At 39.1% G+C, this 10,113-nt stretch overlaps 2 protein-coding genes across 2 annotated transcripts in view; both read right to left on the reverse strand.

The window, feature by feature from the left end:
- e2f2 (E2F transcription factor 2) overlaps positions 1-2,740 on the reverse strand; it is a 17,841-nt gene extending 15,101 nt beyond the window's left edge. Inside the window, exons 1-2 of the mRNA XM_014015402.1 lie at positions 2,523-2,740; positions 1,934-2,258 (exon numbers count right to left, since the gene is read on the reverse strand). Coding sequence (XP_013870856.1) covers positions 1,934-2,218 — 285 coding nt within the window. The 5' untranslated portion in view covers positions 2,219-2,258; positions 2,523-2,740. The remainder of the gene's footprint in view (positions 1-1,933; positions 2,259-2,522) is intronic.
- A 3,889-nt stretch (positions 2,741-6,629) lies between these two features.
- On the reverse strand, positions 6,630-8,439 carry id3 (inhibitor of DNA binding 3). The gene is made up of 3 exons (XM_014015414.1): positions 8,040-8,439; positions 7,638-7,711; positions 6,630-7,346 (listed from the first exon to the last, which is right to left on the reverse strand). The coding sequence occupies exons 1-2, from the start codon at positions 8,310-8,312 to the stop codon at positions 7,658-7,660; spliced, it is 327 nt and encodes a 108-aa protein (XP_013870868.1). The 5' UTR covers positions 8,313-8,439; the 3' UTR covers positions 6,630-7,346; positions 7,638-7,657.
- Positions 8,440-10,113: the final 1,674 nt, after the last annotated feature.

A 10,113-nucleotide genomic window follows, 5' to 3' on the forward strand; every position in this document is an offset into this window, starting at 1 on the left:
AAAATTTCATGCCATTAGCACCTCTAGTAATATATTTACTGAGAAAAATGGTGACGTGTTCACTACTTATTTTACCCGCTGTATATCAAATTGATATACAGTTTGGGTCATACACCCAGCACTACTCAAATGAGGAGGCTGAAAGTCTGTGTTAGATGGCACTGATCTTCAGGACCTCAGGCAGCACTGCATTAAAAACAGGTCTGATCCTGTTTCGGACATCATTGCATGGGCTCAGGAACACCTCCTCAAATAATTATCTGTAAATAGTTCACTGTGTCATTAACGAATGATGGTTAGAGCATCATGCAAAGAAGCTCCTATTAAAAGGTTCCATGTTTGCCATACATAAAGAGGAGACAAACCAGGCGGTTATTTGCATACAATTTAAAAGCCTGCCTCTCTGATGGTATGGTGGTGCATTAGTGCTTCTGGCACAGGCAGCGTACACATCTAAAAGGGTGTCAGTAATGCAAATTAAGTCAACACAGGCTTTAAACAACAAATGCTTTTATCCAGCAAAGATGACCCAGGATTGTTGAATCTAACGTCAGACAAAAATGGAAGAAAAAAAATGACGTTTGTTTAAAAACGAGAGGCTTCAGTGGTAAGCATGATCCATAGCTTCACTTTTTGGAGACATACTGCTGCCAGCAAATTTTGAAGATAAGTTTTGCAGATTTTTTTTTTTTTACAATTTCTTAGTTTAAACTTTTGAAATCTCATTATGTTTTAGGGATGTATGGATTCACTCAAACAATAACCATTTAGGAAGGTACCTAAAACAAGAAATAACCATTCAATAGGGTTGGGCGATATTGGCAAAAAAAATTTAATCACGATTAATTGTGGTATTTAGCCGATAACGATTAATTTGGCGATTAATGCCCTGGAGTCCCTGAACACCCTTATGTCCTGGTCTCATGACCAATTTAGTGGGAAAGATTTGCTCTTCATAAACATCTGTTCCAAATTGTCAAAATTACAGACTTCGGGCTATACATCAAATTTTAAATTGTGTTGATAGATAAATCAATTTAAGAATTTATTTATTTTTTATGTTCGTCATGTTTGAAGCGGAGAAGATCACCGACCAGACCGAACAGGGAAATTACCAGTCAGTCTGCCTGGTGGCATTAATCGTATTAATCGTCAAGTGCCAAAAATAATCGATTAATGTTTTTCTGACGATTAATTGCACACGATACGATTATGCCCAACCCTAGCATTCAATTATCGATTTTAAGTTCTAAATTACGTTAAATGTATTTTTTTGCCAACAAAATTAATTGTAGCCTTTTCATAACCAAATACGTTTCTTTTATTTTAACATCAGCATTTTTGTCCTTGTATCAAACTGTCTGTTTTCTTAGTAACGGAATATAATTTCAAAATAAAAGACATCACAAGACCAAGTTTTATAAAGTATCAAACATAATTTGTCCTAAACACACAACTTACTGTTATGAAATAACAATGAAATCGCCAACCAAATCACATTTTAAGCAACTATAATCGATTATTAAATCAATTAATTGTTACATCCCCATGTTTTCATTGTGAATAAAATATGAATTTCTGAAATTGCTTTTCTTTACATTTGACTTAACTGTGCTATTTTTTTTTTTTAGAATTGAGGTTACACATTTTTAAAACATGTCTTCTGCAAGCTTGAGTTGGACTGCAGAGTGGGTATAAAAGATATTTTTACAGGAAAAAAAAAAGAGACAGAACAATCCATCCATGCAGCAGCAGCAGCAGCAGCAGCCACAGTGGCCCCTCTGTGGCTTATCACGTCAAAACCTATTTAAATGAGCCCTGCTGCTAAAACACCAATGGAAATCATAAAAACGATTCATCCCACTCCCTGAACACAACGAGCCTCTCATCAAACAGTGCGTGAAACAAATGTGTGTGTGTTTGATTTGTGTACCGGCAGCCGCCCGGAGGAGCATCTGACGGGTTTAGCCTCGGGTCCATGGGGGGTTGAGTACAGGCTGTTGGCTCTTTGTTCGCCCGCTGTCGTGTTGCCGATCTGGGTGAAGTATCCGGCTGGCACGGCGCTCATCGGCGGGCTGGACAGTCCGGTGATGAACAGGTCCGATTTCATTCCCGCGGAGGACAAAACCTTCAGCTTCTGCTGCTGCTGCTGGGAGCAGGAGAGTCCCACTGGGGGCCGAGCCGGTGCGGGAGAGACGCCTTTAGGCATCCGCATCATTTTCCTGAGTAAAACTAAATTTACTCCGGATTGGTCCAGCCTACACAGAGATAATGAGGTGCTGTGAGCTAAGCACGAGAATGTTGCTAGCAAGCTACAAGCTTGCAATTAAATTACACATATCTACATTACAGTAACAAAATATAAAAGCACAATCACTTGTTTTAATTAGCTTGAACGCTAAAAAAAAAAAAAAAAACAGAACAAGTTAGGTTGAAAATATAAAGGCGTTTTCTGAACATGCTTATCAGCAGATGAGTCATTATCCTTTGTCAGATCAAACTCAAAAGAAAGGTCGTCTTACCAGTTATGAATAAAATCTGCTTCCTAAACACATAAACTAGCTCAATCATCCAGAGTTTTAAAGCACGAGCTGGGGGCTTCCCGGGTTCCTCTCAGACTGGAAACCCAGAACTTGTTGTTGGGACTCCCTCTGGTGCGGCACACGACCCAGTCCGACTCTGCAGTCCGTCCACCTCAGCACTCCTCTCTCTCCATACAAGGGAACAAGAACCTGAGGAAGAGCAATGGGCTTTTTAGCGCCAAACTTTCGTCCCGCGAAATTTGGATCTCCCGCGGTTCGAGCGCGCCTCTCATTGGCTGCCGGCACGTTCGGCGTGCCGTGAGCAGTTGCAGAGGGGCGGGGCTTCGAGCTCTTAAAGGGACAGTAAAAGAAAAGCAATGTAAGCTGTTTTTTTTTTTTCATTGTCAGGATGAACTTGAAGACAAAGACCTGTCATGGTTGTTTTTATGAAAATGTGGATCAGAGAGCCTTAAAGCTGTAGTTAACTGACTTATTTTTTTGTTGTTATAAACTATAATGGACATAATTAAAACACAAAGACCACTGAAAATAATATTTTCAGCCTAATTTTCATACAAATGTTTATTTACAACTAATGTCAATTAGAAAACATAGCTCCTACAGGCAAAATMTTTACACACAAAAAGGACACTGAGGACAAAAAGAAGAGTGATATTACCAAAAATTATAGTGGCTTTAGAAATAAAGAGGTTATTTTATTTTTGCGGCCTTTCTATGTAACAAAGAGGGCTTTATTCTTTCATCGTTTATCTCATTTCCATATAATGAACATACAATGAGGCCAGCCACAAGTTGCAGTCTTTAAATGATGATTGGATTCATTCAGCACCACTCTTGCTTATTGGCTGACAGGAGATATTGAAAGAAAACACCCCCTCCCCCATATTCACAGCCACCAAACCCAAGCCGTATGACTTGACCCCCTGCTAACCAAGACAGAAAAAGCTCACAGCCTTGGCAAACCCTGTCTACTGGAGTGTCATGGGCTAAATTTAAAATAAAAATCACATTTTAAAAGTTTTATAGGGTCATTAAACATTTACTGTGCCCGTTTCCCACTAAAAAAAATTGCTCTGACTTTAAATATTTGATGGTCAGCAGATGAGGAAACAGCTGAAATGTGTTCTGCTTGTTACACCGGATAAGAAGATGGACAGTTGAAAGAAATTATTTCTCAGAAATGTTTGCAACATTAGGGAGAAGTTGAAAACTGTGTGTAATGGATTTTTATTCACGCTCTGTTTCTTCCCTTTTTTTATGCAAACTGTTGAACAGCCCYTGAATAGTGTCATAAATCAGTAAAAGTGGGATTTTAGATAATTTTGTAATATTCGGTCTGCATAAAATGCTTACGCACAGTTTGTTCAATCAAATCTTGCTCGCTTCCTTCTTTTTATTCCATCAGTTTTAGAGAAAAAGTAGAAAATGGTGGCATATCCAACATAAAATTATTTGAACTACATTATATAAATAACATTTACTTTCTATAAGCTTTATGGGCTACATTTGTAAAATAATGTGAGGAGACCATTATACATTTAATCTACAACTTATCCTTAAAGCAATATTTACTAAATGTTTACAGTAGTTTAAGTTACGGTTCTCAGACTTCTAAGTGATATTAAATGATAGGCGATGAAGACAATTGGACATATTTTCTTGTTTCCAGAAGATATTTCACCTCTCGTACAAAAACATCTTCAGTTCTGATCATGGGTTTGAAGAGGGCATTTTTATGTGCATCATTCTTCTAAATTGCAGCAAATTGCTCACAGTTCACGTGAATAAAACTTGTGCACTTTTGTACAAGAAATTTTATTCCAGAGGTGTGTTTTTACTGGGTGTCTTAAYTTTGTTTTGGTTAATTGCTCGACGTTTTCAACTCTGATTCAAAGTCAGATATTCCTCTCCACCTGAATGACTTCACTTCAAACACATTACGGTACAGTATGAACTCCTTTTGAGGTTCAGCTGGTTTCATTGCACATTCTTGCAGAAAACCACCAACATTCAAAGCAATCTGCAATTCTGCAGATGTCAGTTATGTTACTGCGGCCAACACCCCCATCTTGTGGTGATTTTTGGTATTGCTACCTTAAATTTTTTTTTCAGCTGGCTGGTTTAACAGACTTACAGTAACCATCATGTTTAATTCTGCTTATATATTTTTTACAATAACATGTTCTCCTCACAAAACTTAAAAGAACACCAACCATATAGTAGTGTCTCTCCAGACTGCAGTGAATTCAATGCATTTGGAAATATCTAGAAAAATGGGCAAGTAATGGGACATTTGAATGTTGACAGAGCATGCATTTATCCTTCAGTTTTGTTTAAGATTTTGTTTAAACCTTGGGAAGTTAAATCTAAATAATTAAAATCTGATAATTGGAAAAAAAGAGAAGAAAATAACAGTTACTGACACACAGTTGGAGTGCATTTGGAGATATTGACTGCCTCAAACGCTCCTCTGATTGCTGATCTAGTATTTGACTGCTCTACTGACATGTGTATAAGCTCTTGTAATTTTTCAGGAAATGGTCCAGTCCAGGACTTAGACATCTTCTGAATGACTCAGTGTGACCTGAATCCAACAAGGCAGCGAGGGAATTGAAATCAGTCCACTCATGACGTAGCTCTGTGTCAGCTCTTCCTCTCAAACAGAACAAACTTGAAACTGTGCAAAAAAAGATGGACTCAAACAAACTGAACTGAGTTCACCTGAAACTCCTCAAACTGAAGAAGTCTCTTGGAGGAGAGACGAAACGTTTCATTAAAGTAGAACCCGTCCAGAGGACCTACTTAATATTTTATTTTTTTTCCTATACCTGAACTACTGASATGCATCAGGACATGTGTTGTGCATTATTTCASGTTTGGACCAATCTTTGAGTTTTCAACAAGAAATCTCATAAAAGCTTCATACATGTTGATAAAACATATTCAACACTTCACACAATTTACCAACAGACGTTTTAGATGTTTGTGTTTAATTATCACGTCTGAATATTTACAGCTGCTTGGAMGTTACAGGAAATTTGCTCGTTTTATTTTTCACTGTTTCATTTTWGATTTGCTTATTTAAATGAAAATCATAAAAAAATTGCGGTCCATCTCTTGTTTGTGGAAGATAAGCTTATTTGCATTGGTTTCAGACCACCAGCATTTCTCTCATTTACATGGAAGTGTAACACAAAGGATGACTGGAAAAATATTTATTTAGAATGAACATAAAGTTCAACAATTAGTATATTAAATATGAATCAGAACTGTATGTGAAACAGTATTCTGATATTTAATATAARGCTTTTTAAAATCATTTTAATGTTTCTGAAACAGCATAAAACACAATTAGCYGTTTTTTAAAAAAACATTTATATTAAAATAAAACAACTTTTGTGTGCAAATACCAGTATTTAAGCTGAAATTGTGTGGTTTTTAAATAAACTTATATTTAATTTGCATACTTATTTCTTTCTAATCTATTGGCTCGATCATGTGTTTACCGTTTCGTGACCACTAGAGGGAGCTGTGGGGATACTTTTATCAAGTAGGTTGAAGGTTAGAAGTGGGTCAACGTGTTCAAGCTTTCATCACAAATATTTTCCATTTGCAGTAACTTTTACACTTTTGTAAAACTTGGGGYAAAAATAGGATAAGCAGTAAAATCGCAGATCCATGGTCCAAGTTCTGATAAATAACATGTTTTAGTTAAATCCACAGGTGGAAGAAGTTGACCTAATTCCCTCGGAACTATAATCTCAGAAAAGAAACATGAACTCTGGTGTCACACTGTTAATAAAGAATGATAAAGAGCCAGGTCTGTTGATTTCATCTTTCCAGCATGTAATTGTTTAAACTGTTTTTTTTCTTTTCTTCCATCTTTCATTGGAAAATTAGAAACACTTACAGGAAACTCCCTTTGTTTGATTTTCAACCGCCCAACCTCAAGATTCATCTGAACACATCCTGTTGTATCAGCATTTCATTGTCATTCAAAGCCCCAAAAGTTGTGTCAGCGTCAACGGAATTTTAAAAAACTCATTCACTTTTTTTTTTCAAACAAGACAACTTCCAGAACAACTGTTTCACATTGTTTTGTTTTTTTTAATTATCATTCTTAACATACATACAAAGAAATCTTTATAATAAGGAGTTTATGAAACTCACATGTGGTCTGCAGAAATAAAACAATCCCTACAAACATTTAGAATAAACTCTAGTATAGAGTTTGGATTATAGCAACTAAAACTCCCATAAAAAATGTAGACATTCAGAAGGACTTACACCGTATGTACAGGATGTATGACWCTAGCTTTAGCAGGAAAAATTAAAATAAAATAAAAATAAAAAATGCTCTTGGGGAATAATAGGTGTGGTGATACAAGACTTGGTGTAGAAAGGTTCGTGTTGGCCCCTCAGGAGGTCTGTTTGGAATGAATTACAAAAATTAAAAAAGGCAAAATTACAAATAATTTTACTTCTACATTTAAGGAATCCCGAGGTTTACAAGGAAGACAGTTGGTCGCTTTCACTTMCCAGTCCTGGCTTCTGCTTTGGTGTGTTGATTTGTCTGTCAGGAGCCAAAGAATGAGTCTCTGTGTTCTTGCTCGTGCACTTCTGTTGATCCCCGCCGCTCATCTCGGAACTGATCCACAGCTTTGTTTCTCCCCTCTCCTCCTTCTCTCGTTCAGTCTCTTCCTTTAAAGCCCTCCTCCTCTCCTCCAAATACCTATCCCACCCTTTTCTGCCCCCTCTTGTCCTCTTGCCCGGAGTGAAGTGGAGACATGTGTTTCCCTGCACCTGCATGGAAGAGAAAGGAAGAAAAGTGAAGTCAGATCTCTCCCCCCCACCTCCCTCCTCTCTCCCAGCAGAGAAGCAGGGGGGAGCAGACAGACTGGCGCCTAGCATGGAACTTTCATTAACCCCAGGCAGATAGCAATGAATCCGCTCCACAATCACTGGCCTGTCTGAATGTGGAGCAAAGATTCTTCAACTCCAGTCAAAACCACATCAATGCATCCTCACACTGACTAAACACTATTTAACACCATATTTAATTTTTTGAGGGGTTCTGGTGATAAAAATACACACCGTGATGTTCCATCCTCATTCTAATGGCACAGCTGCTCTTCTTCTTTGGAGAAATCTCGAGAAATGTCAGCAGTCTAAAAGAGGAGCAGAATATAAATTATTTCCCTGCACTCTAAAAATGAAATGTTGGATTTACTTAACCATGTTATGTGACCTGGTTCCACTTTACTGAGTTGAGTAAATTCAAAGCAACATACTCGTGTTCTTTGGTTAAAAAAACTGGTATGTTGCTTTGAATTTACTCAACTCAGTTAAGTGGAACCAGGTCACATAACATGGTTAAGTAAATCCAACATTTCATTTTTTRACAGTGTGAAATACTGTTTAAGGGCTCCAAAAAAATGTGCATGAAAACTAGAACCATCTATCCGGTTGTAAAACCATGTGTGTCGGGAGCTTCACCTTTATGGACAGGACCATCTCCAGGTCGAAGATGTAGTCGATGACGTGCTGCAGGATCTCCACCTGGCTGACGGTCTGGTTCTGCGGGATGCTCGGGACCAGCTCCTTCAGCTTGGAGTAGCAGTCGTTGATGTCGCACAGGGCGCTCACCGGCTCGTCCACGCACGAGTGTTTGGGATTACTGCTCCGGCTGATGGCGAGGCTCTGCTCCGAGACGCAGCACACGGCTCTGTAGCAGCTCCTCACCGAGCGGACGGGACTGATGGCTTTCATGATGAGAAGAAACAAAAGTGACAAAAAAAAAAAAAAGAGAGAAGAATAACAAAACAGCTGGATGTTTCAAAATAAGAAGGTAGTTTTTTCCAGCTGCTTGGTTTGGTCGATAGTTATCCTGGTTGTGCACCTCTGACAGCGAAAGTACGGCTTTTATACGCTGCGAAGATGTAAACACGCCCCCTTTTCGCATCGCGTTCTGATTGGTCAGTGCAAAAAACCAAGCGCCTTGTCATTGGCTGATGTCCTCTAGTAGAAGAAAGGAGGAAATCAGGARGGTGAGGATTGTCAATCAGTTTGTTATCTTTCTCAGGTGGCCAGATTTGTTTGAAATAGATAAAAGTTTTCAAAAAGTTAAGGACCCCGCGGTGAAACATAACTGCATTAAACTCACTGGAACAACAAGCACTCAAAACAGGATTAKTTTATCATGTTTCTGTTCATTAAAATATTTATAAAGTTTAGCTGCCACGTTTAACTGCTTTTATCGGATTATTTTAATTTTTTTACAAATATAGAGACATGTTTACAAAACATTATACTTTTAGGCACAAACATAAAAAATAAGCGTTAAAAGTAAAAAAAAGTAATTAAAAAGAGTTATTTCTGCAGGAATCATGTGATGTTGTTAAGGAATCTGAGTATCGGTTTAATGACTGTTCGCTTGTTGTGAAACTCTAACCCTCATCACAGAACAGTGGGTGACCACAAATGTCTTTTTTTCCTCTTTTGCACAACATGAGCTCAAACTGTCAAGTCAAAGCCAAAATCTAATCTCCTTCGCTGTTAAAAGTTACTTTTAAAAACGATCCTAAACGTTGCTCCCTTTTCAGTTGACATCAAAGCACGTCCCGTTCTGCTCCTATTTGGGACTTATTTTTCCTCTTTTTCTCACAATCCTGTTTTGTGGAGGAATGCAGGCCCGAGCCAGCTGTGTGTCCTATCCCGGCCCAGCTGTGTTGATCTAACGCGCCAGTCCCAGACATGCTGGCGCCAGCCTCCCGACGTCATCCATTCACCCCGACGCGCACTCCCCTCCTTGGCAGGCGGCCCGCCCTCCCATGCCTCCCGCCCCTCCGCCACCCCCCACTCGGCGAAACCAACCYAGTGGAGAGAAGCAGAGGCGCTCGGAGATCCGATTGGCTGACCGGAACTGTCACTCATAAAGACCATTCCAAGGGCTTCTTTTTCTCCTTGGATCTGTCTTTTCATTWWAAAAAAAAAATCCAGAAYTTTTTAGCCTCGCACCCAAATGTTTTTAAAAGCAGAGCTTTAAAATGAACAGACCTTACCATGTCGGGGCAAAACCAAAACATGCAGCAGTACATAGTTTTCTGAGCGTGCCAAAGTGGTAGCCTGCGAAAATATGAGGCACAGTGTGAACTTTTCCCTTTTATTGTGCAATGTTGTTTTAATTACAGTCAACCTGGCTCCTGGTTATTACGCTGACTGACAAGAACACCAAGAAAAAAAAAAAAAAACAACAATCACGATGCGTTAAAGCACCTTCGTGTCTGCTGATGTGTGCGTAAATACGCACGGCCGCCGATACGCAAGGGCTCAAAACAGATGCCGGAGCCACATCTGCCTCCCCTCCCTCACCCCGTCCTCTCCTGGACCACTGACCCTGTGTGTGACAAGTCACTCAACGAACTCACTTTAGAGCAAACCATAATATTGAACCGTGAGACAGGACTTCGATCCGGGCGCTGTTTTAAAGACGAATTATGCGAGTGGCGCCGTTTATCCAAACAAAAACTTTGACCTCAAATAGCTCTGTGAAATATGTCAAGAAGAGGGC

The sequence above is a fragment of the Austrofundulus limnaeus genome, unplaced genomic scaffold, assembly GCF_001266775.1.
Source record: "Austrofundulus limnaeus strain Quisiro unplaced genomic scaffold, Austrofundulus_limnaeus-1.0 Scaffold2, whole genome shotgun sequence".
Taxonomy (NCBI): domain Eukaryota; kingdom Metazoa; phylum Chordata; class Actinopteri; order Cyprinodontiformes; family Rivulidae; genus Austrofundulus; species Austrofundulus limnaeus.

What these genes read in the sequence shown, in the direction of transcription:
- id3 (XM_014015414.1), bottom strand. Translation starts at nt 8,312, where the DNA reads ATGAAAGCCATCAGTCCCGTCCGCTCGGTGAGGAGCTGCTACAGAGCC. An exon ending in AGATGGTCCTGTCCATAAAG is followed by an intron (nt 7,712 to 8,039) that starts GTGAAGCTCCCG and finishes CTCCTCTTTTAG; the next exon opens with ACTGCTGACATTTCTCGAGA.